The following is a 24,131-nucleotide window of genomic DNA, read 5'->3' on the forward strand; positions in this document are numbered from 1 at the left end:
TTATACTAATATCCTAGTAGAGACAAAGAGGAAAAAAATGCAAGTAGAGCCAATGTTTTCTTTTTTTATTAGAAAGTCAGATATATAGAGACACAGACAGACAGGAAGATCTTCCATCCGTTGGTTCACTTCCCAAGCGGCCGCAATGGCCGGAGTCCAGCCGATCCAAAGCCAGGAAGCCCGGAGCTTCTTCCAGGTCTTCCACATGGGAGCAGGGCCATCCTCTACTATTTTCCCAGGCCACAAGCAGGGCTGCTGGGATTAGAACTGGTGCCCATAAGGGGTCCTGGCGTGTACAAGGCAAGGACTTTAGCCACTACCGCACCAGGCCTGCCAACGTTTATTTTTAAAACTGTATGTCAATCTATAATTCTCTAAGATTTACAATTGAAAAAATAATTCGGAGGATTCTGACTGGAGAGGAGTATTAAGATTACACAGTATGGAAATCAAGTTATATTTTTATGTATCCACATGTAATATAAAAATCTTGTTTAAAATAGCCTTTATTAAATAAAATGAAGTTTTAAATAATACACAGTAGTACAACTTAAATGATAGTAATTCTTCCTTTCTAGTGCTTGAAAAAATAACCAATTATAAACTTAGGCTTGATGACTTGAGGTGTACTTTGGAATGAGAATGATTTAAAAGTCCATTTTGACTCACAATGTTAGCTCTGGCACTAATTATCAAATGTTTGCAAAAACACAGACGGTACCTTGTGGTACTGTCAGGCAGGACAGTCAGAAAACACACGGTAGTTATCTATGCCTTTTATTTCATTCAGAATCATTTATTGGAAAAGCAAAGTGACAGAGAAAACGAGAGACAAAGTTATTGTATCAGCTGGCTCACTTCCCAAATGAAGCCAACAGCTGGGACTCAGCAAGGCGCAAGCCAGGAGCCAAGAACTCACTCTGGATCTTCCGCATAGGTGGCAGGGGCTCAAGAACTTAAGTCAGCACCTGCTGTTTCTCAGGTGCCTTAGCAGGGAAGCTAGATCAAAGGTGGAGCAGCTGGCACTTGAACCAGCACTGATACAGGACACCAGCATCCCAAAAGGAAGCAATGGTCAATTACCAATGTTTCTGTTTGCTATATAAATAGAACATAAATTCAAGGAATAATTAAAGTCTTAGTGCATAAAACTTTAGTAAGATTGAAACAGATTATAAAACACTAACATTTGATTTTTATGCAAATTTCAATATTTTCTCACCAAATAAAGCACATATCTTAAAATTCTCATTACGCATTTCAAATAAATACTTTTAATGTAATTAGGTTGTTTTAGTGATAAAACTTGAGATCTGTGCTTACTTTCCATGAATTTAATGGATATTCCTCATTTATTACTGATATCAAGGTGATTGTGGATAATATGAATTTCAACACTTACAGGCTACTATTTAGGCACAATACTGACATATTAAAGCATCAGAGAACCTGATATTTATGGTATCAAGTTATCAAAAGTTTAGTTAAAGTTTAACACTGGCACAAAAGTCTCATTTGTTGTCAATCTACCTTTCCCACACACATGGCAGAGAGCCAGGTACTTAATGTCATTTGCTGCCTGCCATCATGCACATCAAGAGGCTGGAACAAGCAGCAGAGCCAGGCCTCAACTCCAGGCACTCCAACATGTGATATGGGTGTCCCAAGAGCTAGCTTAACTACTGCACCAAGTGCTGGCCTTAAGTCTGCTGTTTTGTTTATATAAATCTTATAAAAAGAAAATTTAGTTTGTTGTTTTTTTTAAAAAACATTTTTATTACAAAGTCAGATATACAGAGAGGAGGAGAGACAGAGAGGAAGATCCTCCATCCGTTGATTCACTCTCCAAGTGACCGCAATGGCTGGTACTGCACAGATCCGAAGCCAGGAACCAGGAACTTCTTCCCTGTCTCCCACGCTGGTGCAAGGTCCCAAAGCTTTGGGCTGTCCTTGACCGCCTTCCCAGGCCACAAGCAGGGAACTAGATGGGAAGTGGAGCTGCTGGGATTAGAACCGGTGCCCATATGGGATCCCAGCGGGTTCAAGGCGAGGACTTTAGCCGCTAGGCCACAGCGTAGTTTGTTGGTTTTTATGGTTTACTTTGTATGTCATAATTGCAACTTTGTATGTCATAACTGCACTAACGCCTTATAGTTATTTAGTTGTATATTGAGGCCAAAAGCAAATCATTATCTCATGTTAGAATATTAAAGAATTACAAAACACATTTCTATTTTTCTACATGTTTTCTTTTTCATTACTTATATTTCACCTACTTGAAAGACAGAATGGCAGAATGACACTAGAGACAGAGTGCAAGAGTGAATGAGCCTGAGCTACAGAGAACTTCCAATTAACTAGCTAATTGTCGAAATAACTCTAATAGCCAGAACTACTCAGAAGCCTGGAACTCAATCTGGGTTTCTTTCATAAGTGGAAGGGACCTGAAGACTTAAGCTATCACCTGTTGTCACTCAGGTTCCATGTTAAGAGGGAGGCAGAATCAGGAGTGGAGGCAGGGCCTGGGCATGATTCAGCTCATGTAAGTTCCATATTAACTGCTGTGGTTTATTTCTTTGTTGTTTCTTGAAGGGGTGAAGTCAGGCTACAGATATAGAATTATTTTTTCTGTTTTTCAGATCTTAATTTTTATTTAAATAGAACTTAGGGGATGGATATTGAATGGGGCAAGGGCCAACAAATTTATATCTTATGATAATAAAAAGATTAAGGAATACAGTGATAGCATTTATGGCACACATATTCAGATTTTTACAGAAAAATAATGCTCTAAACAAAAAATTCTTAAGACCAGAAATTGTCAAACAAAATGTAGTGCTCAAAATACAGTCCTTTCATCAACTTTTACAGATATGTTCAGTCTTCACTATCTGAGCAAATCATTTTCAGTTTCTTCATAGTCCTCCATCTGTCTTTCAGCATGACACTTGTTCTGTTGTTGAATTTATAATGTAACAGTATTTTAGTCCAGCTTCCCTCTCCGTATTTCTTCACACCAGATTTCAAATTCTTGTCTTCTTCCCAAAGCCATGCCTTTTGATAAAACAAATAGTCACTCAGAGAAAACAATTAAGGACATATCCACTAACAAGCACAGCTATTTTTTATTAAAATGATGGCTAAAATTGAAGAAAAAGTTTAAGAATGAAGGCAGAATTTCCCTATACATTTCTTACTCTTTAAGATTTCACCTGTTAGAATATCATGGGTCGATACTGTTATTCAGTTTATATATATATTCTACAAATTTTTAGTACATTTTTATTAACTGATACAAACTGAGAAAAATGTAAATTTTGTGTATGTGTAACTGACTCAAAGTACTTCAACAATCTTTAAGAATGTCACAAGTTATGATCTCATGTCAGAAAATTGTAGGTATGTAAAAATTTCCACAAAAATTTGGAGACCACTTCAATTCCCCTTAAAACGTGTATCAATTCCATGGTCCTCAAGTTAAGAGATTCTGTTGTTTTCAGAGTCAGGTTTAGTACACTTGAAAAGCAGTCTTTATAACAAATTTGATACACATATGCAGAATTTTTTTTATTTCTAATTGAGCGGTAGTTGCTTCTAATAGACTACAGATGAAATACAATACAGTATCTTTTCTCTTTGGAAATGCTCAATTCTCTGCTCAAATCCCAAGTAGGTTACTGCTGATTCCTAAGTAGGTTGTTACTTGATAAGATTAAGTTTACCATTACTTTCAAGTTGATCTCCTCCAGCAGGGGTCAGCAATCTTATTCCAAAATATAATGGAGGCTATTTTACTACATTCCAGAAGCTTAGAATTGTTTTTATAACTTTACAAGTCAAATTGAAAAAAATAAAAAGGATATATAAAATGTAAAAGAAACTATATATGTATCACAAATATTCACAATCTGTTCTACGAAGTGTACATACCCTGAACGCTAAAGAAAGTTGTAATTTTGCTAGTAAAGATCAACTGAACTACCATAGTGCTAAAGTAATTCATATATTATTTTAATTTTTCAAAAGGCAGATTTGCAGCAAGGGATGAATGGAGCAAGAGGGATGGTGGAAGGATAGAAGGATGGAGGAGGGAAGGAGGTAGGGAGAAAAGAAAGGAGGAAGAGAGAGGGACAGAGAGGAGGGATGGAAGGAGAGACAGACAGACACAAAAAGTTCTTCCATCCATTGGTTCAGTCTCCAAATGGCCACAACAGCTGAGGCTGGGTCTCCCTCATGGGTTCAGGGGCCCATGGACTTGTTCCATCTTCCACTGCTTTCCCATGCACATTAACAGGCAGCTGGATCAAAGTGGAGCAGCCAGGACATGAACTTGAACCTATAAGTAATATTTGCACTGCAGGTGGAGGCTTAATGTAGTATGCCAGGCCACTGGCTCCACATTTTATCTTCTAATAAAAAACAGATCTTGAGTTGATATATTGTTATTTAATGGTTGGTCACAACATGTTTCTTTTGTTTCATTTAAGTATTTTCAGCCTTTGCTTAATTTCACCCAGGCTTCAAAACATCCATGCAGAACAAGTATCATATGATAAGGAAAATTATAATCTAAAAAGTTTGAAGCCGAAAAAAGCGTGAAAGTCACTGGTACCAACTTCTACTTCAATAGATGAAATTGAGTGAGTAGTAATAACTGGCTTATCAGTGTCACATCAAAAAGAAAATTTGTCAATTCCTGTCCTTAAAACTTTTTCATTTATCTGATATACTGAATTCTGAATTCCATTAGTTACAACACATAGCCAAGAAAGGGGCAGCAAAATCATTTTTACAAATGCAGAGAAGCTGCAGCTCCTGTACTTGATAGCTAAGGCTGGGGGCAGGCCAGGTCAAGCTAGGCTACAGCCCCTGTTGGGACACATGTGAGCCAGGGAGATCTAGGGAAGGCCAGGTAGTCAGTCCTCACCACACTCTGGCATGATCAAGAGCCAACATGCGGTTCAAGCCAGGCTGGGTTGGGCCACAACACTAGCCAGTTCACATGAGGGCTGCATATGGGTCAGGCTGGCACTGGGCACATGTTAACTGACCAGATATTAGCACCTGCTGGCAAATGCGGAGACTGAGGGATGGTCACCTCAGACTTGGTGGCATGTGCAACACATGAGACTGGGAACAGGCATAATAAATTTCTGGGACTTTCTTGCTAGACTGCTGCTTCCACTAGTGAACATGAGAACTGGACCAGAGGTAGGCTAGTCTGGGACTGAGTGCAAGTTGTATCAGGCTGGACCACAGTACTGATGGGTGGGGCAAGATCTGAGGCTGCGAGCTGGCCAGGTAGGGAATTTGTGGGCACTCCCCTGTTGGGAACAGCTCTTGCTGGTAAACATGAGAATCAGGGCTGGGAGTGGGGCCAGGCTGGTTAAAGCAGCAACACTCATACGTATATATGTAGGTTGGGTTTTGGGGACAGGTAGCACCAAGTTAAACTGCAACACCCATGGGTGTGCATGAAAACCAGATGGGATGCAGGACAGACTGGGCTAGGTCACAACACATGAAAACTAGGGCTGGAGGATTATTTGGGGCTGTCCTGACTAGGTCGTGGCATCCACTGACGTGCACAACAACCAAGCCTTTGGCAGGCTGTGCTAGGTGAGGCTGTGGCACCCATCAGTTCATGTGAGGCTAGGGCTGCGGTGGAGGTTACCAGGCAGATGCATCCACTGGTATGCATTGGCGGGTGCAGATAGACTGCACGTGACCTTGCACTGACTGCCATACACAAAACTCAAGTCTAAGGTCACTGCAGGTAAAGTTTCTCGGGAGACTCCAACTTGATGGTGGGTCTCAAACCAAGGTCATAGGTAAGATCATCATGTACACCTTAGAGTGCATGTATAGGAACTGAGCCCCCTCAGTTGCTGATGCCTGTGCAGTGGACAGAATGCACAGATGTACACAAGGGACATGACAGCCAGGTCATCTAAGCAAGCAAAGGTCTCCAAGTGCCTTGTCAGAGAATGGGAGACAGAACGGGGGTGGCGGGAGGAACACTCCCCTGGCCAAGCTTTGTGACTCGTTCCTGGGCCTGTGGACATGTTAAGGCAGACCTGGCTCACCATGGAAAGATTTTTCTCAATCCTGGTGCAATGAAACAGACGACATCTCAGAACTATCAAAACCACTCAACACCCTGGAAACAATCTCTACCTCAGGGTCTCTAAGACATCATTAAAGGACCACCCCTTATCCCCATGTGTTCATGTAATTTGACAGCAAGGAGTGGCACCCTCCCCTTAGTCCTGTGGACACAAGAGAAAAAAAGATTTGTTCCACCTGCCTTCTTCTATACCTCAACACTCCCTACCCTAATCGAAGACTCACAGCGGTGTGCCTCCCTCTCAAATATGTAAACAATATTAAAAAAAGGAAGGTCATCGAAATCAGTCAGCCAATAAACAAATGGGACCACATCAAACTAAGAAGCTTCTGCATAGCAAAGGAAATGATCAATAAGAGGCAACCAAGGGAATGGAAAACAATCTTTGCATAATACATGACAGGGGACTCAGAGACAGTAAAGCAACCATGTTAAGAAATGGGAGAAGAGGGCCCAGCACAGTAGCTTAGCAGAAGTCCTCGCCTTGCATGAACTGGGATGCCATATGGGCACCGGTTTGCATCTGGGCCGCTCCATTCCCATCCAGCTCTTTGCTTGTGGCCTGGGAAAGCAGTAGAGGTTGGCGCAAAACCTTGGGATTCTGCATCAGCATGGGAGACTTGGAAGAAGCTCCTGGCTCCTGGCTTTGGATCGGCTCAGCTTCGGCTGTTGCAGCCATTTGAGGAGTGAACCAGCAGATGGAAGATCTTTCTCATTCTCTCTCTGCAAATCTGACTTCCCAATGAAATAAATCAAAATTTATGAAAAAATGCTCATATCTCTAGCTATTAGGGAAATAAACCACAGTAAGTTGCCACTTAACTCCAGAGAGAGCACCCTACGTTCAGGAAAATACTAACAAATACCTGCTGGCAAGGATGTGGGAAGAAAAGTCTACTTCACTGTTGGTGGAAATGTAGGCTACCACTGCCCATGTTGAAAGAGCTGAGAGTGTCTGTGGACTAGAGGCTTAGCACAAACCAAGAACACTTGGTATATCTTGGAGCAACCATGTTTCAATGCTCTCTCTTTCATGCCTCCCTCTGGTAGTAAAAGGGTTGCAAATGATGGAAGACGGCTCCCCAAGATAGTGATTAACAGAAGCTTGCATATTGTGGCCTTTGTAACTACAGCTTTGCCATCCTGGCTTTTTGGGATATAAAAGTCTGTATGATCTTAGACAAGCTGTGTCATCCTAAAAGCATGGATGATGGCTGCAGTGTAGTTTAATAAAATCATTTCTCCTTTAAGCATCTTCTCGTCTGTTCAAGCAACCCTGATACCATGCCTTCAGGGCCATGATACAGTTTAAACAGCAGAATGTTGGACTTATAACTGTTGCTGGAAGAATATACTACATTATGTGGAGGAAAATGGGGGTGGAGAGGAAAATGAGAAGGGAGAAAGAGGAGGGGGAGGGGGAATCCCTATACCTATAAAACTGTATCACAAAAAAATAATAAAAAGATGATATATATCAGGATAGAAAATGTATAAAACCCATTTTTTTTTTAATTAATTGCATTGCAATATGTGACACAGTGTTATAGGCAGTGGGATTCCCCCACCCCTCCCCAAACCCTCTCCCCATGGTGGATTTCTCCACCTTGTTGCATTACCACAGTTCAAATTCAGTTGAGGTTCTTCCATTGGAAGTATTTACCAAGCACAACAAAGTCCAGCATCTTATTCGATTTCTTGGTGAGACCATCTCTGGTCTGAAGGTAAAGCCAGCAAAGTATCATGCCAATCAATTAAAAGCCCCAACATAACATCAACAACAATTTACAGCATTATGGCATTAATTGACATGGTATTGATTAACCAATATGTTAATAGGAAAATGCAGGTTCTTAACTACATCCTGTGACTTCTTCATAGACATTTCAATTTTGGTTTATATTCAACCAGGTTCTATACACTTCAAAATGGCTATAGATTACTATTCAGTTGTCTCGTGTCTATTTTCATTTTTGTATTTAGCTATTTATAGTGTTGAAGCATGATTTTGCTGAACTTAGTTGTTTTTCGGATGGTCTGAACTGGCTTATAACTCTAGCAAGACATCTGTCATCAGTTTAGGTACAGAACATTTTTTTTAGGAGGGGTGTGCAGAGAAATCCCCAATACCCTAGGTAAGGTGTAACTAATCTTTGTGTCCCACCTAGTGAAGTATGAGTAAATCCACGCTGACCATTTCCTGTCTGATTCTAAGCTTTCCTTGTTGTTGTCTGTCTATTCTAAGTTTTTTGTTTGTTTGTATGTTTGTTCATTTGTTTTGAGGGGTTTCTGGAGTGATCCTAATGTCATCACGAGAGAGGGTGGTGACCCAGAGCCGGAGCTAGGTGAGGACCAGAGAAAGCTCAAAGCTTGCCTCCCTAGTCCCGAAGGAAGTTTATTATTCTTCTGTTTCTGCAGACCGCTTAGGGCTCCTGGTTGTCGTTCCGATGACGCTGGTTTCTGCACAGCAGAGTTTGGACTTCTTCCATCCCCTGTGGAAGCTCCAAATGGGGGTGGGTGACCTCAGAGTTCTCGGCCTCTGAAGGCACTCCTATTCCCTGTGGTCTCCTTGGCAGTTGGGATGTAGTCATTGGTGTCCGTATAAAACCCATGTTCTTTGATTATGTTTTGCCTGTGTTACTTAAAAAATGAAAAACAGTGGCTGGTGCAGTGGCACGTCAACCTAATCCTCCACATGCAGTACCGGCATACCGGCACCCCATACAGGTCTTCATTCTAGTCCCACTTGCTCCATTTCAGATCAAACTCCCTGCTTATGCCCTGAGAAAGCAGCAAAGGATGGCCCAACGCCTTGGGTCCCTGCACCCATGTGGGGACCCCAGAAGTTCTTTGCTACTAGCTTTGAACTGTCTCAGCACTGAATGTTGCAGACATTTGGGAAGGGAACTAGTGGATCTAAGATCTCTCCCTCTCCGTAATTCTCACTTTCAAGTAAAAAATACCTTAAAACAACAACAATAACAACAAAACCTCACAAGAATCAAGGGGCAGGCATTGTGGTGAAGTAGGCTAAGCAGCCACTTGGGCTATCTATGAGTTTTGAGTTGCTTCCAATCCAGCTTCTAGCCAATTAGTCTGGGAAGGCAACAAGATGAGTCTCAGTATTTATTCTCCTGCCACCCATATGGGAGATTTGAATGAATTTTAGGTTCCATCTAGCCTGTCACTCTGCTTTTTAAACAAACAATCTTAAAAATATTGACAACATTTAAAAAGAAAAAGAAAATAGTACTTCACATTGATTTCTTATTGTTGAAAGGTATTTAGCTTAGAATAAACTTATAGCATCTGAAATCTCATTTTGACTGTTACAGGAAAGATCAGTTAACGCACAAGATGAGACTTCTGGTTTTCAGCTTGACAAGTTCCCAGAAATCATTACTTCAGTCTCCACAAAAAAGCCAAGTAGAAGCAGGAGTCTGGCACAGACACACACACTTCAGAGTGGCTGGATTGGCGTCCCAGCACAGTTTGATTCCAGCTTCCTGCTAAAGCACAGCTGAGAGCGCCATCTCTTGGGATTTTACCACCCACCCAGGAGACCTGGATTGAGATCCTGGCTCCTGACTTCAGCTTAGCTTAGCACTGTATGTCACAGTTACTTGAGCAGTGAATTAACAGATGGAAGGTCATGTGTCTCAAAAAATAAATTGAAAGCAGGTCAGAGCTGAAAACCAATAGCTTTTCTAAGATTCATGAATAATTAATATGACAGGGAAAGTGGCTATCCTGAAACATACAGGTAGACACAGAGACTCACAGGAATTACTGAGGACACGCCAAAACAGCAGCTCATGGCAGGTGTCAGAACTGGTGGAACAATTAATGTGACGGATGAACTGCTAAAGTTCAATGTGGATGAGCCTCAGAATTAGGACTGGCGCTGTGGCATAGCAAGTAAAGTTACCACCTGCAATGCCAGCACCCCATTTGAGTGCTGGTTCAAGTCTCAGCTGCTCCCTTCTGACCCAGATCCCTGACAATGTGCTGAGAAATCAGTGAAAGATGGCTCAAGTGTGTGTGTGCCTGCACCATGTGTGAAATCTAGAAATTTCTGACTCCTGACAGGCTCAACTCTGACCAGGGCAGTCATTTGTAAAGTGAATGGCAGAAGGAAGATGTCTGTTTTTTCTCTCTGTAGTTCTGCCTTTCAAATAAACATACAAATCTTCTAAAAACCACCACCCAAACCTTAGTGTCTAGTCTTAGTGGACTCACACATCTTTTTGAATCTTAACTATAGGAGCCCCACTAGATTTTTAGGGTGAAAATTAGACAAAAATCTGAATGAGGGAGGACAAAAGTAGGATTCTGAAATACACTTCGTTTTCTAATATCCTGAGTCTTCTGTTTTCCTTAACAAATGCCGGTCCTCAGTTCTGGCTCCTGACTGCGGACCCTGGATTCATAGGTGAAGGCTCAAGTCACTGGATTACACCACCCACCTGAGAAGGGGCCTGGACTCTAGTCCTGGCTACTGGCTGCACCCTAGTCCAATCCCAGCTACTGTTGGCATTTGGGTAGTGAACCAGTGGATGGGAAATGTCTTTCAAATAAAAACAAAAACTGATTTGTGCCAGAGCTTAACCAATCTGCTGAAATATACAATGCAAGTCCATTCTAGTTTTCTTGTCTTACCAGGGGAGTAGTTTTGCTGGTGGGGGTGGGTGGGAGGAACGTCAGGGGGTGGAACAAAAAGCCTTAGGAATGTCACATCCCTGGTTCACAGGACTATAGAATGCTTCCCCTCCTCCCTCATGACCACCATATCAAACAAGGGATTACAGCTGGAAGAGCGGCCACAGCCTCTGAGGAGTTCCTAGGAAACCCAAAGACATTAACAAATGATAACAAGGATACTGCAAGAAATAGCCTGGTATTTACACCTGTAGCAAACAGTGTAATTCATGGAAAATAAACATGAATTTTTTCATTGTTAAAAAGACTATTTATTTGAAAGGCAGAATTACAGAGAAAAAGTCCAAAAGATCTTCTACCTACTGGTTCACTTCCCACATGCCTTCAATGGCCAGAGCCAGGCCAATCTGAAGAGAGGAGCCAGGTGCCAGGAGCTGCTTCTGAATGTCCCATGTGGTGCAGAGGCCCAAGGACTTGGGTCATCCTCTGCTGTTTTCCTAGATGCATTAGCTGGAGGCTAGATCAGAAGTGGAGCAGCTAGGACTCAACCCAGCACTCATATAGGATATTGGCACTGCAGGTGGTGGCTTAAATTTCGGGATCAGGCCACAGCATTGATCCCCAAATTTCATGATTTTAAAAGGTCTTTGAACCTCATTTCCTTTCACCCAAAATATCAAGTCTAGGCATAAATAAACAATAACAAAAAATAACAGACACGCTAAAAGGGAATAATACAGCTAAAGAGACAAAGTCACTGTTAGAACCACACTCATGGAGGTATGGCAGATATACTCAAAATGCCAGAATTGGAATTTAAATGTCTACAATCATGCCAAGTGCTCTAATGGAAACAGTGGGCAATGCGTAAGAAGTCTAACAGAAAAAAATCCTAGAGATTTTCAACATAGTAACAGAAATCAACATGCCTTTTAGAGATCAACAGTGGATTAGATCCAGTTGAGGAAAGAATCGGTGAGCTGAAGATGTTAATATAAACCTTCCACATCAGAAAGTCAAGAGCAAAGGACATCTACGAGCAGCTGTGGAACAGTTACAAAAGGCATTCCATATTGGTATGTAATGGGACATGAGAAAAAGAAAAGAACAAACGGAAAGATCAAAGTGGTAATGATTGGGAATTTTCCAAAATTAATGACAGGAAGCTCAGACAATGTTGAACAGTAATAAAACGCTGAAAAATCTACACCTTACACGTCATATTCAAACTGCAAAAAGGGGCCTGCATTATGATTTAATCAGCAGAGCTGCCCTGGGAGACACCAATATCCAATGTGGGCACCAGTTCCAGTCCCAACTGTTCTAGTTCCAATCCAGCTCCCTGTTAAGTGCCTGGGAAAACAGCAAGAGATGGCCCAAGGACTTGGTCCCTGCATCCATATGGGAGACTTGGAGGAAGCTCCTGGCTTTGGACCATTCCAGCCTTTGTGGTCACTGGGGAATGAACCATCAGATGGAAGATTCACGCTCTGACTCTAACTATGCCTATCAAATAAAAATACGTATCTTAAAAAAAATCAAGCACAAAAATATCAATAGTTTATACAGGCATAAGGTTGGTATTTTCCTATTTGAGAATTCATCCACAAAGAACATGCAAGGAAATAAAATCTAAAACACTGAAAAACGTAAGAAACATCTGAACCATATACAGGTGGAAGGGTCCATTAATCAGTGCAAATTAGAAAAGGATGTGTGTTGAAGTAGGGCACAGCTGTCTTGCCCAGGGTTTTCAGAAAGCCTATAGTGTAGACTTTTTCAAAGAATGGAATACACTCTGAGGTACACATCCTATGTCCCTTGTCTGCAAAACCAAGAGCTCCCCTCAACCCACAAAGGCACCAAGGGCAGAGGCCAGGACTAAAATTAACACACAGATGACAATCTTTATACAATTATCTAATCAAATATTGCCTATTTTTATTTACGAATATAACAGTCTTACTTAAATTTGATTCCAGTGTTCAGGAGTCTATAATGTGGACTTAAGTTCCATATATATCAGTTGAACTATAAACTTTAATGTGCACAAGCCATTATTCACATAATAAAAACAAATACCTGTTTTTTCCTAGGCCGCTGCTTTTCAGAGGTTACTGGCTGGTCCTTTGAAACATGCATTCTCCCTCTTTTGGTGGCTCTTCTGCTTTCTGTTTTCTTTTTCTCACCTAAAAGTAAAAATGCTGGCTTCAAAAATTGTTTCACTTTAAGAAAAATGAAATTATGTTTTAAAAGCTATTATGAAATCCCTTTTAAGTTTAAAGGTATTTATTGAAACAAAAAGGCTTCATGTTTAATTTTTTCCCTTTACATCTGGGAGGAGTATGGTGCAGTGCAGAGATCAGTTATGAGAACAGGGATTTTCATGTCTTGATTCTCCTGTATGTCTTTAAAGGAGTAATCTTAACTCCACGAGACTTATCTTTTCATCAAAAAAGAAAAAGTACTTATTGTACTGAAACTGTCTTTTGATAATGTTTACAGGAACATGACAATGTAAATATAACATTTTACTTTTATATTTCATAGAAAATTTAGCAAGTCAACAAATACATGTACCTATATCTGTTACTAAAAAGAACTATATTGAAAGAAAGCTTAAAAAAATCTACAAATAAAAGGACTTAGCAAGATAGTTGGACACAAGATTAATATACAAAAAGCAACAAGGTTCTTGATATTAATTAGTAGCATGAAAACAACTGCGAGATACTACATAGGATAGCAACAGAAATATATCATTCTTGGGAATAACTACTAAAAGCAGTACAAGATCTACATGCAGTAAATTAACTTTTATTACATTTGTAAATGTTAACAAAACTATTATATATACTTGTATATACATAGGTATAGACATGTTGGGGAAATACATCTTGTTTATTCACAGAAAGATTTAATACATCAGTTCTCTATGAGGCGATTTATTGCAACAATGCAGAGCTGTTTAAGATTCTTCAAAATTGTGCACAAGGAGAGGTACTCTACCTTGACATCTGAGCACGCCTGCATTTCTTGCTGAATTTACAGGGTTTATTTATCATCTCGATAATGCATATTTTACAGTTCATAAGCAACTAAGCAGATCAAGGATATCACAACATGACCAACTGCTCTCTTTTGGGGAAAGGTACTGGCTTATTTTTCTTTACCGCAATGTTTTACAGTTCACTTAAAAAGCTTCAAAGTAGCCCTTGGTTCTCATTGTCTCAGCTGAAAAATATACAACCTACTGCCTTCATGGGATCCGTATTGCTCAGGGAATTTGGGATAGGGAGAAAAGCACAACTAGCTGATGTCACACTGTTTATTACGGTGCAATAAATTGTCTATGACTTATGAAGTCTATGTTTGGCACTTACGGGGTGGTGGAAGTTTTACTGCTAACAATCCTCTAATGGCTGAGTATTTTTCATGACAACATAGAAGCCCAAAAAACCAAAAATATTTAAAGCACTACTGCAAAAACAGTATGACTGCCCTACCACATACTGAATTATTACAAATTATACTAACAGACAATACAGTATTGCTATATGAACACATCAAGAGACCTAAATATGTGGGAAATGTGATTTACATATTCATAGTGATCTAGTCAAGAAAAAGGAAATCTTACTAATTATGAATGAAGAGACTATAAATATGGGAGAATTATTCAAATATGTGCTGCACAACTAAAAAGGCAAAGGAAATAGCAAATTAAAAGATAAATATTAATAGGCAAACTTATAATTAAATGTGGAGATTTTAACTTCTGTTATTAACAAGTAGGCAAAAAATAAGCAAAGAGACAGAATATGTGAACACTATTAACTGATCTAAATGAAATTTTAAAATGCTCCATGTAACAATAGCAGTGGTTGGTATTGTGGCACAGTGAGTTAAACTGCTATTTGTCACTGCCAGTATCCCACACTGGAGTGCTGCTTCATCCTGATCTCACACAGGCCTCCAAAGACCCAAATATTTCAGCCTTCTGCTGTCTCCCCCCCTCTCCCTGCCAGGGCAGCAGTAGAAGCTGGACAGGAAAGAGGGCAATCGGACTGCAAATCAGCACTCCGATACCAGATGTCAGAGCTGTAAGCAGTAACTTAAGTAGCTGACACCACAATGTGGGCCTTTGGGTTATCTTTTTAATTGCTTGTTTTTTTTCCAAAGAGATAGTCTACCTACTGGTTCACTCCTCAAATACTCCAACAGTCAAGGCCAGGTCAGGCCAGGCCAGACCAGGTCAAAGTCAATGGCCTAGAACTTCATCAGTCTCCCATACAGGAGGCAGGGACCCAAGCACATTATGTCAACAAGTCTGCCTCCCAAGGATGTGCATGCATCTGAAGAAAGAAACAGAAGTAGCTCGATAGGGGATGTAGGCATTCCAAGCCATGTCTGTTATGCCAAATACTGCCCCTGCAATGTTTTTTGGGGGTATTGTGCTTTAAATCCAGCAATGGCTTTTACTCTGAGTTGCTGGATATGTACATATCACAGCTAAGGTCCAACAAAGTGACATCTCATTTTAGCTTGCATACATATAAACACGTATGACAAGTATGGTTCCCGCCCCCCCCCCCCCACATTTTTGTTAGCGATTTCACTAATTAAAATGATCCCCACATGTCAGCACTACAGTGCTGTAGTGTTTCTTGGGAAAAGAAGGCTGTGATGCATCTTACATATACTACATGTGTTTCAATTGGGCCTGGCAGGTTTTGTTGACAGCGATTCAATGTTAGTAAGGCAACAACATATATTAAATAAATGTAAACATGCATAAAACAACCTTATGTATTGAATAAGTAAAGGTTTTGCACCATAGGCTTACAGAACCTAATGCTTTATTTCTCCTAGTAATGATTTACTATTCACTAATTCAATGCAAACACAAGTACTTTAAATATCAAGAATTAATTGTATTTAAATTTCGGAAAAGCAAGTGAAGCTGGTGAATATAACGAAGGTAGAAAAGCAGTGTGCTACCACAGCAAAACAACTCTAAGTGAGGCAGGCAGAACAGCTTTTCAGATTAAATTCCACCCTCAGTTCTCCAAAGCCAAGACTTAATCATGCCTTGCTTCAATTTTCTTAATTGTGTATTTTTGTGTTGTAGTGAGACCAATCCATGGACAATTTTCAAGGACACAGCCACTTCATGTCGAACATGACAGTAATACTTACTTTGAATAGTTTTTGTTCTTTCTTCCTTCTCAAAAAGGTCTTCTTTCCAGCTTCTACATTTCAACTTAGACAAGAGATTCTTGTGAGACCTAAACAAATCATGAGAATTTAAGACAGGTTCCTGAAAGAATAGTTATAAGATAGATGACTGGTCTTATTCTGTTCTAAACCTACTTTGGCCTGCTTCCTGCAGTGCTCTCCTTACTTAGTGTCCCATCCTAACCTCTGAACAAGATTTCTGCTGTCAGATTTCTTTCCCATCTCTCACTTTCTTCATCTCATCCACTTAGAAACCAAAACTCTTTAGAACTTTCAGACTAAGAAAAAAACAAAAACAAAACAAAAACACCAACTCAGTATTAAATTTTTATTCTCTTCTATCATTTCTATTTTTCAAAAGAGAAATCTCAAAACCTCCCTGCAAGATGGTAAATAACACTTATATTATAGCATCAATAGTTAGTTTTGCCGGTGGTAGGGAAGAATTATTTAGAAATACCGGATGTGGCATGATTTTCTGGCACTCCTGAATAGCTTGTATTTTATAAACGAGAAAAAGAGAATTCAAATTACAGTTTGCCTAAACTTAGGCAGCTCTAATATTGTCACTGAAAAGGTAGGCTGTTTTAACTATATTTTTATCCCAATCATATAGATCATGGATGGGGAATGTCTGGCCCACAGACCACATTAAGGCCTATAAAATCATTTGGTCAGGCTTGGCCAAGTCAACAGCAAGCAGGATTCAAAGTTCACTATCTCTACAGCAGGCTAATTATTTCAGCTGATAACTCTGTATGGGCTATGAATGATTCTATAAATACCCAAAAGACCTCTTATAGAAAAGAGGTTCCCCACCCTTGTTTAGAGCTATGTAGCCTCCTCCTTAAAACTTTGTACTACTCTCTCTGGAAGATCATTCTCGACCTCTACCCCAGCTCCTCTACCCTTTGTACACAATGCAGCTCTCCTCTGAGCACAATGCTTTTCTCTTGACAGCTTTATCAAGTTGAGATGAGGTTAATTTACTAACTGCTACAAATGACAGGGCCCCAGAGATAAATCTTCATAGTTTCCATTTCTGAATGACTGACCTACTTTCAGAATCCTGATTCCACAGTAACCTTAGCCCTTGAAGATTCATATCACTGAGGTATATAATCTTTTATCATTCTTCACAGCCACTCTCATTCTGTCCAAACATTTCCCACCATTCACAGATCCTTTAGGTGATAAGATTTCAGCATTCTTATGGAAAACTCATTAGATTCTGGCTTTTCAATTTCTCATCTCCAATAAAATCTTCCACACCAAGTCAGCCACCTTTTCCCAAATTTCCACTTGACATCCCAACTGCTCTATTTCTGAAATCATTCATGCAGACTTTCTTTTCTTAGGGCATTCATATTGTCTGTCACACAACTTCTCTAGCGGATCAAATACAGTGTTTCAGTAATTTCTTATAAGAGTAAAATTTCAGGCGCTCTTCAGAAACACTCCCATCCTCTTCCTTATCTTTGTTTCTATGACAGAAAATGAGTTTACTAAGCAACTGCTTCATGTTCAAAGATTTCCTAGATGAGAGAACTTTCAGAAAGATCATGGAAAAAAAACTGTAAGTTTATTTTAGTGCAAAAACTTTGAAATCTGTGCATATGAGGTATGACCAAAAGGTTCAGAAAAACATAAGAATATTTTTAAACTTTTTGCACCAAAGTAGACTTATCTTAAATCCCATTTTGCCATGAACTTCTTGAAGTACCTTTATATGTATATTTCAACAATGGGCTTGTAGAAATAGTGTGGAACAAGTCAGAATGCCAGAAGCAGGTCACTACATCTAGAACATCAGGGTCTAGAATATCTGTTGAGGTAAGAGGGACCCTGAAATGGTCTTTTAATCATATCATTCACATGATAGTTACATATAACATATTTAAGTCTGCATGAATTGCTTCAAAGATGTTAAAGACAGAAAAGAGAAACGTCAATTTACTTCACCTCAATAAGGATACTGTACCCTCTGAGGATTCAGTTACCGTAGACTGTTTGTCATTAACACTTTAAAAGAAGAAAAAATTTTTAAGAATATAAATAAAACTTTCATAAGGGTATTTTTCACAGTCAAGTCATTTCAATTTATTAAAAAAAAATTTCACTGGAAAGAAATCCTGGCAAAGTTATGACAAATACAGTCCATTACAACATGGCTAATTTCTGCCCAAATGTGTCCAATATATATTAAGTCTTCCAAAATAAAAGTTAAAAACAGTTATTGCTACCATTAAGCATTCATAATATTTTTTTAAAAAACTTCTTCCATGGTTTTTTAATTTCATGAATTTTTTTAAGAACAGCTTTACTGAAGTACAACTGATACTTTAAAAACTGTGTCACATAATGCAATGTAATAAAAAAATAAAATGAAATTTAAAAATATGCATTTAACTAATCACATCTTATAAGTTCAATGTTCTTATCCTCTCCACCAGTCTCCAACTGACCAGTAAATTCCTCTTTGCTATCGTCAAAATAGCTCCACGCACACATACTATTCGTCTCTCCTCAAATGACACTTCCTCTTTCAGCCACCTGGATAAGTCTTCACCATTGTTCAAGGCCCCAAGGCCTTGTTTAACAACACTTCTGTCAAGTTCACATTCAGACTTCAGTAATGACTTCTGTACTGTCTAGTATTATTTGTTCCATATTTGTAATACTTGTCTCAAATAGATCAATCAGCACAATATTGTAAGTACAAAATTGAGTTCAGATAGTCTTGATGACAGGAGGGTTTCAATTTCTCCAGCATTCTCAAACCTGGCTGTGTGTGACTTTCACTTGTGTGCCATTACCCAGCATCCTGACACTGCTATGTGGTGCTTTATCTTCATCTCTGCTTTCAGAACAGTGCTGTGTTTGTGTGACTCTTAATCTTTACCCTCTTTGGTGTCCTGCATGTTTTAATGTAATTAATCACTCACCAAAGCTATCAAGTTAATGAAGGTGCTTCAAACCTAACTTAGAATCTCCACAGTTTCCTTTTACAGACATGGAAATATAAATTATCATCTAAGACAAGGTACTTTTACAGAGGCGTGACTTAGTGCTTTGAGAGCACAGAACGATTCTGTTCGGAGAGATGGGGAAAGCCTCAGATGGTGAGTTAAGAGCTTGCCTTGCAAACCAACTTCTTAAAAAAGGAATTCAGAAACAGAAGGAACCAGGCAAAAACAGAAGCAATAATGGATCAAGAGCAGTGAGAAGTTGTGTTATTAGAAAGCACCATGCATGCGAGCAGAAGTGGCATTAATGCTCAAGGATATAATTGTACCAGACTCCCTTATCTGTGCTAGATATTTTTACAAAATCTCCAGTTGAAACACTAAGAGTACCAAACACTTTAATTTAGCCTGAAAATATTAAATGGAAAATTCTAGAAATATTAAGTAGAAATATTTTTAAATCTTTCATCCGTTGTTTTACTTTCCAAGTGACAGCAATGGCCAGAGTGGCACCAATCCAAAGCCAGGAGCCCGGAGCCTCTTCTGGGTCTCCCATGTGCGTGCAGGGTCCCAAGGCTTTGGGCTGTCCTTGACTATTTTCCCAGGCCACAATCAGGGAGCGGGATGGGAAGCGGGGCTGCTGGGATTAGACCCAGCATCTATATGAGATCCTGGCACATGCAAGGCGAGGACTTTAGCCACTAGGTTACTGCGCTGGGCCCTAGAAATATTACATAAGGTTTAAATTTGCCTCTTCTGAGTAGAATGATGTCCAACTCCACCACACCTTGAATGTGAATTATCCCTTATAGAGTACATCAATTTTACAAACTCACTCTGTTCGTTAGCCACTTATTTGCCATGCTTGGTTACATGATCAAATAACATGGTTTGTACTATTTTGCTTAATAACGGCTCCATAGTACAAGACCAGTGTTGCTGGCAATTTGGATATACCAGAAGCCATAAAAAAAATATTAACCAGGAAACAAACAAATCTTACTTGGCAAGTATGAATTTTTTATGAAACTGTGAAGGAAAAAGAAATTCATGCTAATTTTGCTTTTTGAAGTTACTGCCATCATGCATATTTAGTTACAGAGCTAATACAGTTTCAGCGGCCAGTGAGAATACCCTTCAGATAAGGAGAGACCATCACATGGACAATGATTTCCAGTCACTCTGGACACACTTTTGTTCACATCTTCCATCTATACATTAAATACCTGTCTTAACAAAGCTCGTATCAGGCACCATAGTCATACCTTCTGCAGTCTGATTTTCTAAACAATATGTAATGAGCAGTAGGCCATGTTCTGCTAGTAGGAAGAGCCACCACAAGAAAATCTAGTCCCAGTCCTGAGGAGGTGGGGTCAGGTAACACCCAGTTTTGATCTCAGTCTCTACCATTACAGAATGATTTAATAAATGGCCCCAGATGTGGGTACTGTGGCACAGCAGTTGTATTCTTGAAGTATTCTAGTCCTGTTTCTACCTCCAGTCCAGCTTCCTCCAATGCAGACAAAGGGAGGCAGTAATGGTGTTAAGTACTTGGATCCCTGCCATGCATGTGGGAGATGTGTCCTGGCTTCAGCCTAGCTTAGCCATGGTTCTTTTAGGTATGTGGAAAGTGAACGGTAGATATATCATTTGTCTATGTTACTCTCACTCTGCCTTCCAAATAAATGAAATCAAATCAAATAAAGAGATGGGATCCATGTGGTACCTCAGCTGTAGCCCCCAAGGAAGAAACATCACATCACATCTGTTAACAAATACATTCATCCATGGATCACACTGACTATCTGGTTTTACACTAGGATGGAAGACAAAAGCGAATATGGGTTCATCGGAAAAGAATATAAGTGGAACTGACAATACACAAGACTGAAACAAATCATCCTTCAGCTGAGCACACAATATAGCAGTTAGCTTAAGCTTAACGATACCTCAATACTAAAATATGAGAATAATTCCTAATAGAATGAAACATGGTGGATCACTTAAGGACATGCGGTATCTGAGAGCCACAAACAAGTACAAATGACTCAGGTGTCCAATCTCAACCTTGGCCCTAGGCCCACCTTGAGAATGGTAAATGAAATTACCCATTATTCAAAATGGGTTATTTTCTACTTTGCTTAGCACATATAATTTGTAAATGTCACTAAATAATTACAGTACTCCAGATGTTAATCATTGTAAAATATATCCATTAAACATTAGTTTTAATAGTGGCTTAAAGCACTTTTACAGACAGAATATTCATAAAACAAAAAATGCATATAGTTATCAGTTTACAAACCTTTCCCTTATATCCAAAGTACTTCCAGTTTCCATTTCAGCATCATCATCGTTAGGCTTTTCTTGAGAAGTTGTTGCTCTTGCTCTTTTACTTTCCACTACCTTTGTTGCTGCCTTGAAAAAGCGTATGTGTGAAGGAAGAAAGGAAAAATGAGGCCATTTTTAAGAAACATCATTAAATTAAACCTTTTAAGTCTTTGATAGTTACAGCGAAACAGTATTCACAGGTCAATAAAAGGCAGTGTTATTTTCACCAGTAATACGACACAAGTGGCAGCTACTATAGCTATCTAGTTAGTTTACAGCATTTATAGAGCAGGTCTTTCTTGCACGTTCATTTCAGATATTAAGCTCACCGCATAATTTTAAAATGAAAGTCTACTTAAAAATAAATAGGTTAGGTGTATAGGGCAGCATTTAAACTGCCACTTGAGATAACCACATCCCAATATTGATTTGAGCTGCAGCTGCATTTCTGATTCAGCTTCCTGCTAGCACGTACCCTGAATGACTCAGGTATTTGGGAGACCTCGGTGAATCCTCAGCTCTTGGCTTTGAACTGGTCCAGCCCTAGCTGTTGTGGGCATCTGTGCCGTAAACCAGGTGACAAGACATCACTGTACCTCTCTCATTCCTCTACTCCTGTGGTTTTTTTTTTTTTTTTTTTTTAGGTGTAAAGAGTACATCACTGAAATAGTTACACTTCTAATACTCTTTACATTTGTATGCAATAGACTAAAAATGATTGCTACTGTCAGGGCATAGTAAACTGCACTTAAATAAGGCAGCCTATTTCATAATTTAAATTAAAATTACTGTACAATATGAAAACAAAACTACATAATGTTAGGATCTGCAATGCAGTTGAAATGGCATTACTATTCTGCAATACATGAAAGAGTGCAAAAAAATCCAAATGGGATTCTAGAGTGTGAAGTTTACAATTGCCATTTTAAATGATCATTTGGACATGCATTTCAAGCCTTGCTGTCATCTTATGGCAAAGCTCCTAAGAGGAAGAATACTTCCCAGCCTCCGCTGTTGTATTTAGGGAGTGAACCAGCAAATGGAAAATTCCAAACTTTCAAGTAAAATAAAAACAATTTTAAAAAATTAAGCAAAAAAAATAAAATTCTGGATATTATGAAATAAAGCAAAAATTAAAATGTCCCACCACTTCAATACTAACACTTCTGGAGGCTAAGACAGAACACAAATGTATAGAAAAATTCTAAAGGCTTTTCTTTAATCCAACCTTATTCGCCACCTTAAAATATTTGCATTTAAAATGTACTTAAGGGGCTAACACTGTGGCATAGTTTGTAAAGTCACCACATGTGACGCCAGCATCCCATACAAATGCTAGTTCCTATCCCAGATGCTCTACTTCCAATCCAGCTCACTGCTAATATGCATGGGAAAAGCACTAGGGGAAAACGGCCTGGGTGCCAGAACCCCTGCCACCTAACAAGGGAGATCCTGATGAACCTGCGGGCTGCTGGCTCTGCCTTGGCTCAGCCCTGGCCACTGAGGCTACTTTGGTAGTAAACAAGCATGTGAAGACTCCCTTCTGTCTCCCCCTCTCTTTCAAATAAATATTTAAGAAAAAAGTACTTAAAACTACATGTTTCTACTACTTATTCTTAACTCATTCTGATGTTTTCCGTTCAACTTACCATTCTAAAACTTGCAAAAATACTTACATACCGTATAATTATTTTCACTAATTATAAAATTCTTACACATTCTACAAAACCACTAGACAAAATTCTGACTAGTTTTTTTTACTGTTTTAGAACAAATAATATGTATACCTTCATCAGAAAGGCTGATGATTTTTCATTCAGCACAAAATTCACGTAACTTTTAATTTTCTCCATCATGTGGTCATAGCTGAAGTGTTGAAAAAAGGAATGGAATGGATCTTTCTGAGATATTATCATAAGCAGTTTCCTTTCTAAAGACTAAAGCAAATGGGAAAAAGTAGTTATAAAATTACAAGCACAAAAATTTTGTAACATATTATTACATGGCCATGTTTAAGACAATTAGTTGTGGTGATGATATTTGGAGAACTAGTAATTTGCACTACTGGTATAGTAATGCAATAATAAAAATATAATTTATGCATCAATCCTTCCACCTCTTAAAGAATTTAGATAGTGGATATCACTATAATACTATTAAATATATTTGAAGATTTATTTTTATTGGAAAGTCAGATTTACAAAGAGGAGACTGAAATGGCTCCCCCAGATGGCTGAAACAGTTGGAGCTGAGCTGATCCAAAGCCAGGAGCTTCTTCCAGGTCTCCCACACCGATGCAGGGTCCCAAGGCTATGGACGCTTTCCTAGGCCACAGGCAGGGAGATGGATGGGAAGTAAAACAGATGGGACAGGAACCAGCGCCCATGTGGGATCACGGCACATGCAAGACAAAGACTTTAGCCAGTAGGCTATCGCACTGGACCTAAATATTTTTCTATATATCTGCTTTTAAACAAACTCTCAAGTTCACCTCATGCCAAATGCAAATGCTGTAAGTCAGCCTGGGATTTGTGTTTATGTCTTGAAACTTCATGCTTTCATACGTGTAGTCAAAGTGCAATGCATGCCTACAAATTTTGCTAAGATGCTCTCTCAAGTTAAAATGCAATTTATATTTGGGGAGGAAGTTATGCAGGTAGACACTTTTCCACTCTTTGAGCTAACTGCTGTTATTGCAGCCAGGATGAGGGATAACAAATGATATCTGAACATCTTACATGGTATTGTCTTCAGGACAAACACTAGTTCAAGAGGTTAAGCACTACTGTCTAAATGGATGTCTTGATGTT

The 24,131-nt window shown here is 39.3% G+C and overlaps 1 protein-coding gene across 2 annotated transcripts in view; it reads right to left on the bottom strand.

The window, feature by feature from the left end:
• Positions 1-2,640: 2,640 nt before the first annotated feature.
• Positions 2,641-24,131, bottom strand: part of TERF1 (telomeric repeat binding factor 1) — a 36,323-nt gene continuing 14,832 nt past the window's right edge. Inside the window, exons 5-10 of one of the 2 annotated variants that reach the window (XM_040994420.1) lie at positions 23,109-23,258; positions 21,296-21,408; positions 17,987-18,046; positions 15,986-16,074; positions 12,869-12,975; positions 2,641-3,054 (exon numbers count right to left, since the gene is read on the bottom strand). In XM_040994420.1, the coding sequence (XP_040850354.1) occupies positions 2,878-3,054; positions 12,869-12,975; positions 15,986-16,074; positions 17,987-18,046; positions 21,296-21,408; positions 23,109-23,258 (696 nt within the window). In that variant the 3' untranslated portion in view covers positions 2,641-2,877. The remainder of the gene's footprint in view (positions 3,055-12,868; positions 12,976-15,985; positions 16,075-17,986; positions 18,047-21,295; positions 21,409-23,108; positions 23,259-24,131) is intronic. The other variant, XM_040994428.1, reaches the window with a different exon arrangement.

The sequence above is a fragment of the Ochotona curzoniae genome, unplaced genomic scaffold (genome assembly GCF_017591425.1).
Source record: "Ochotona curzoniae isolate NIBS_2020 unplaced genomic scaffold, NIBS_Ocur_1.0 contig_1071, whole genome shotgun sequence".
NCBI classification, from domain to species: domain Eukaryota; kingdom Metazoa; phylum Chordata; class Mammalia; order Lagomorpha; family Ochotonidae; genus Ochotona; species Ochotona curzoniae.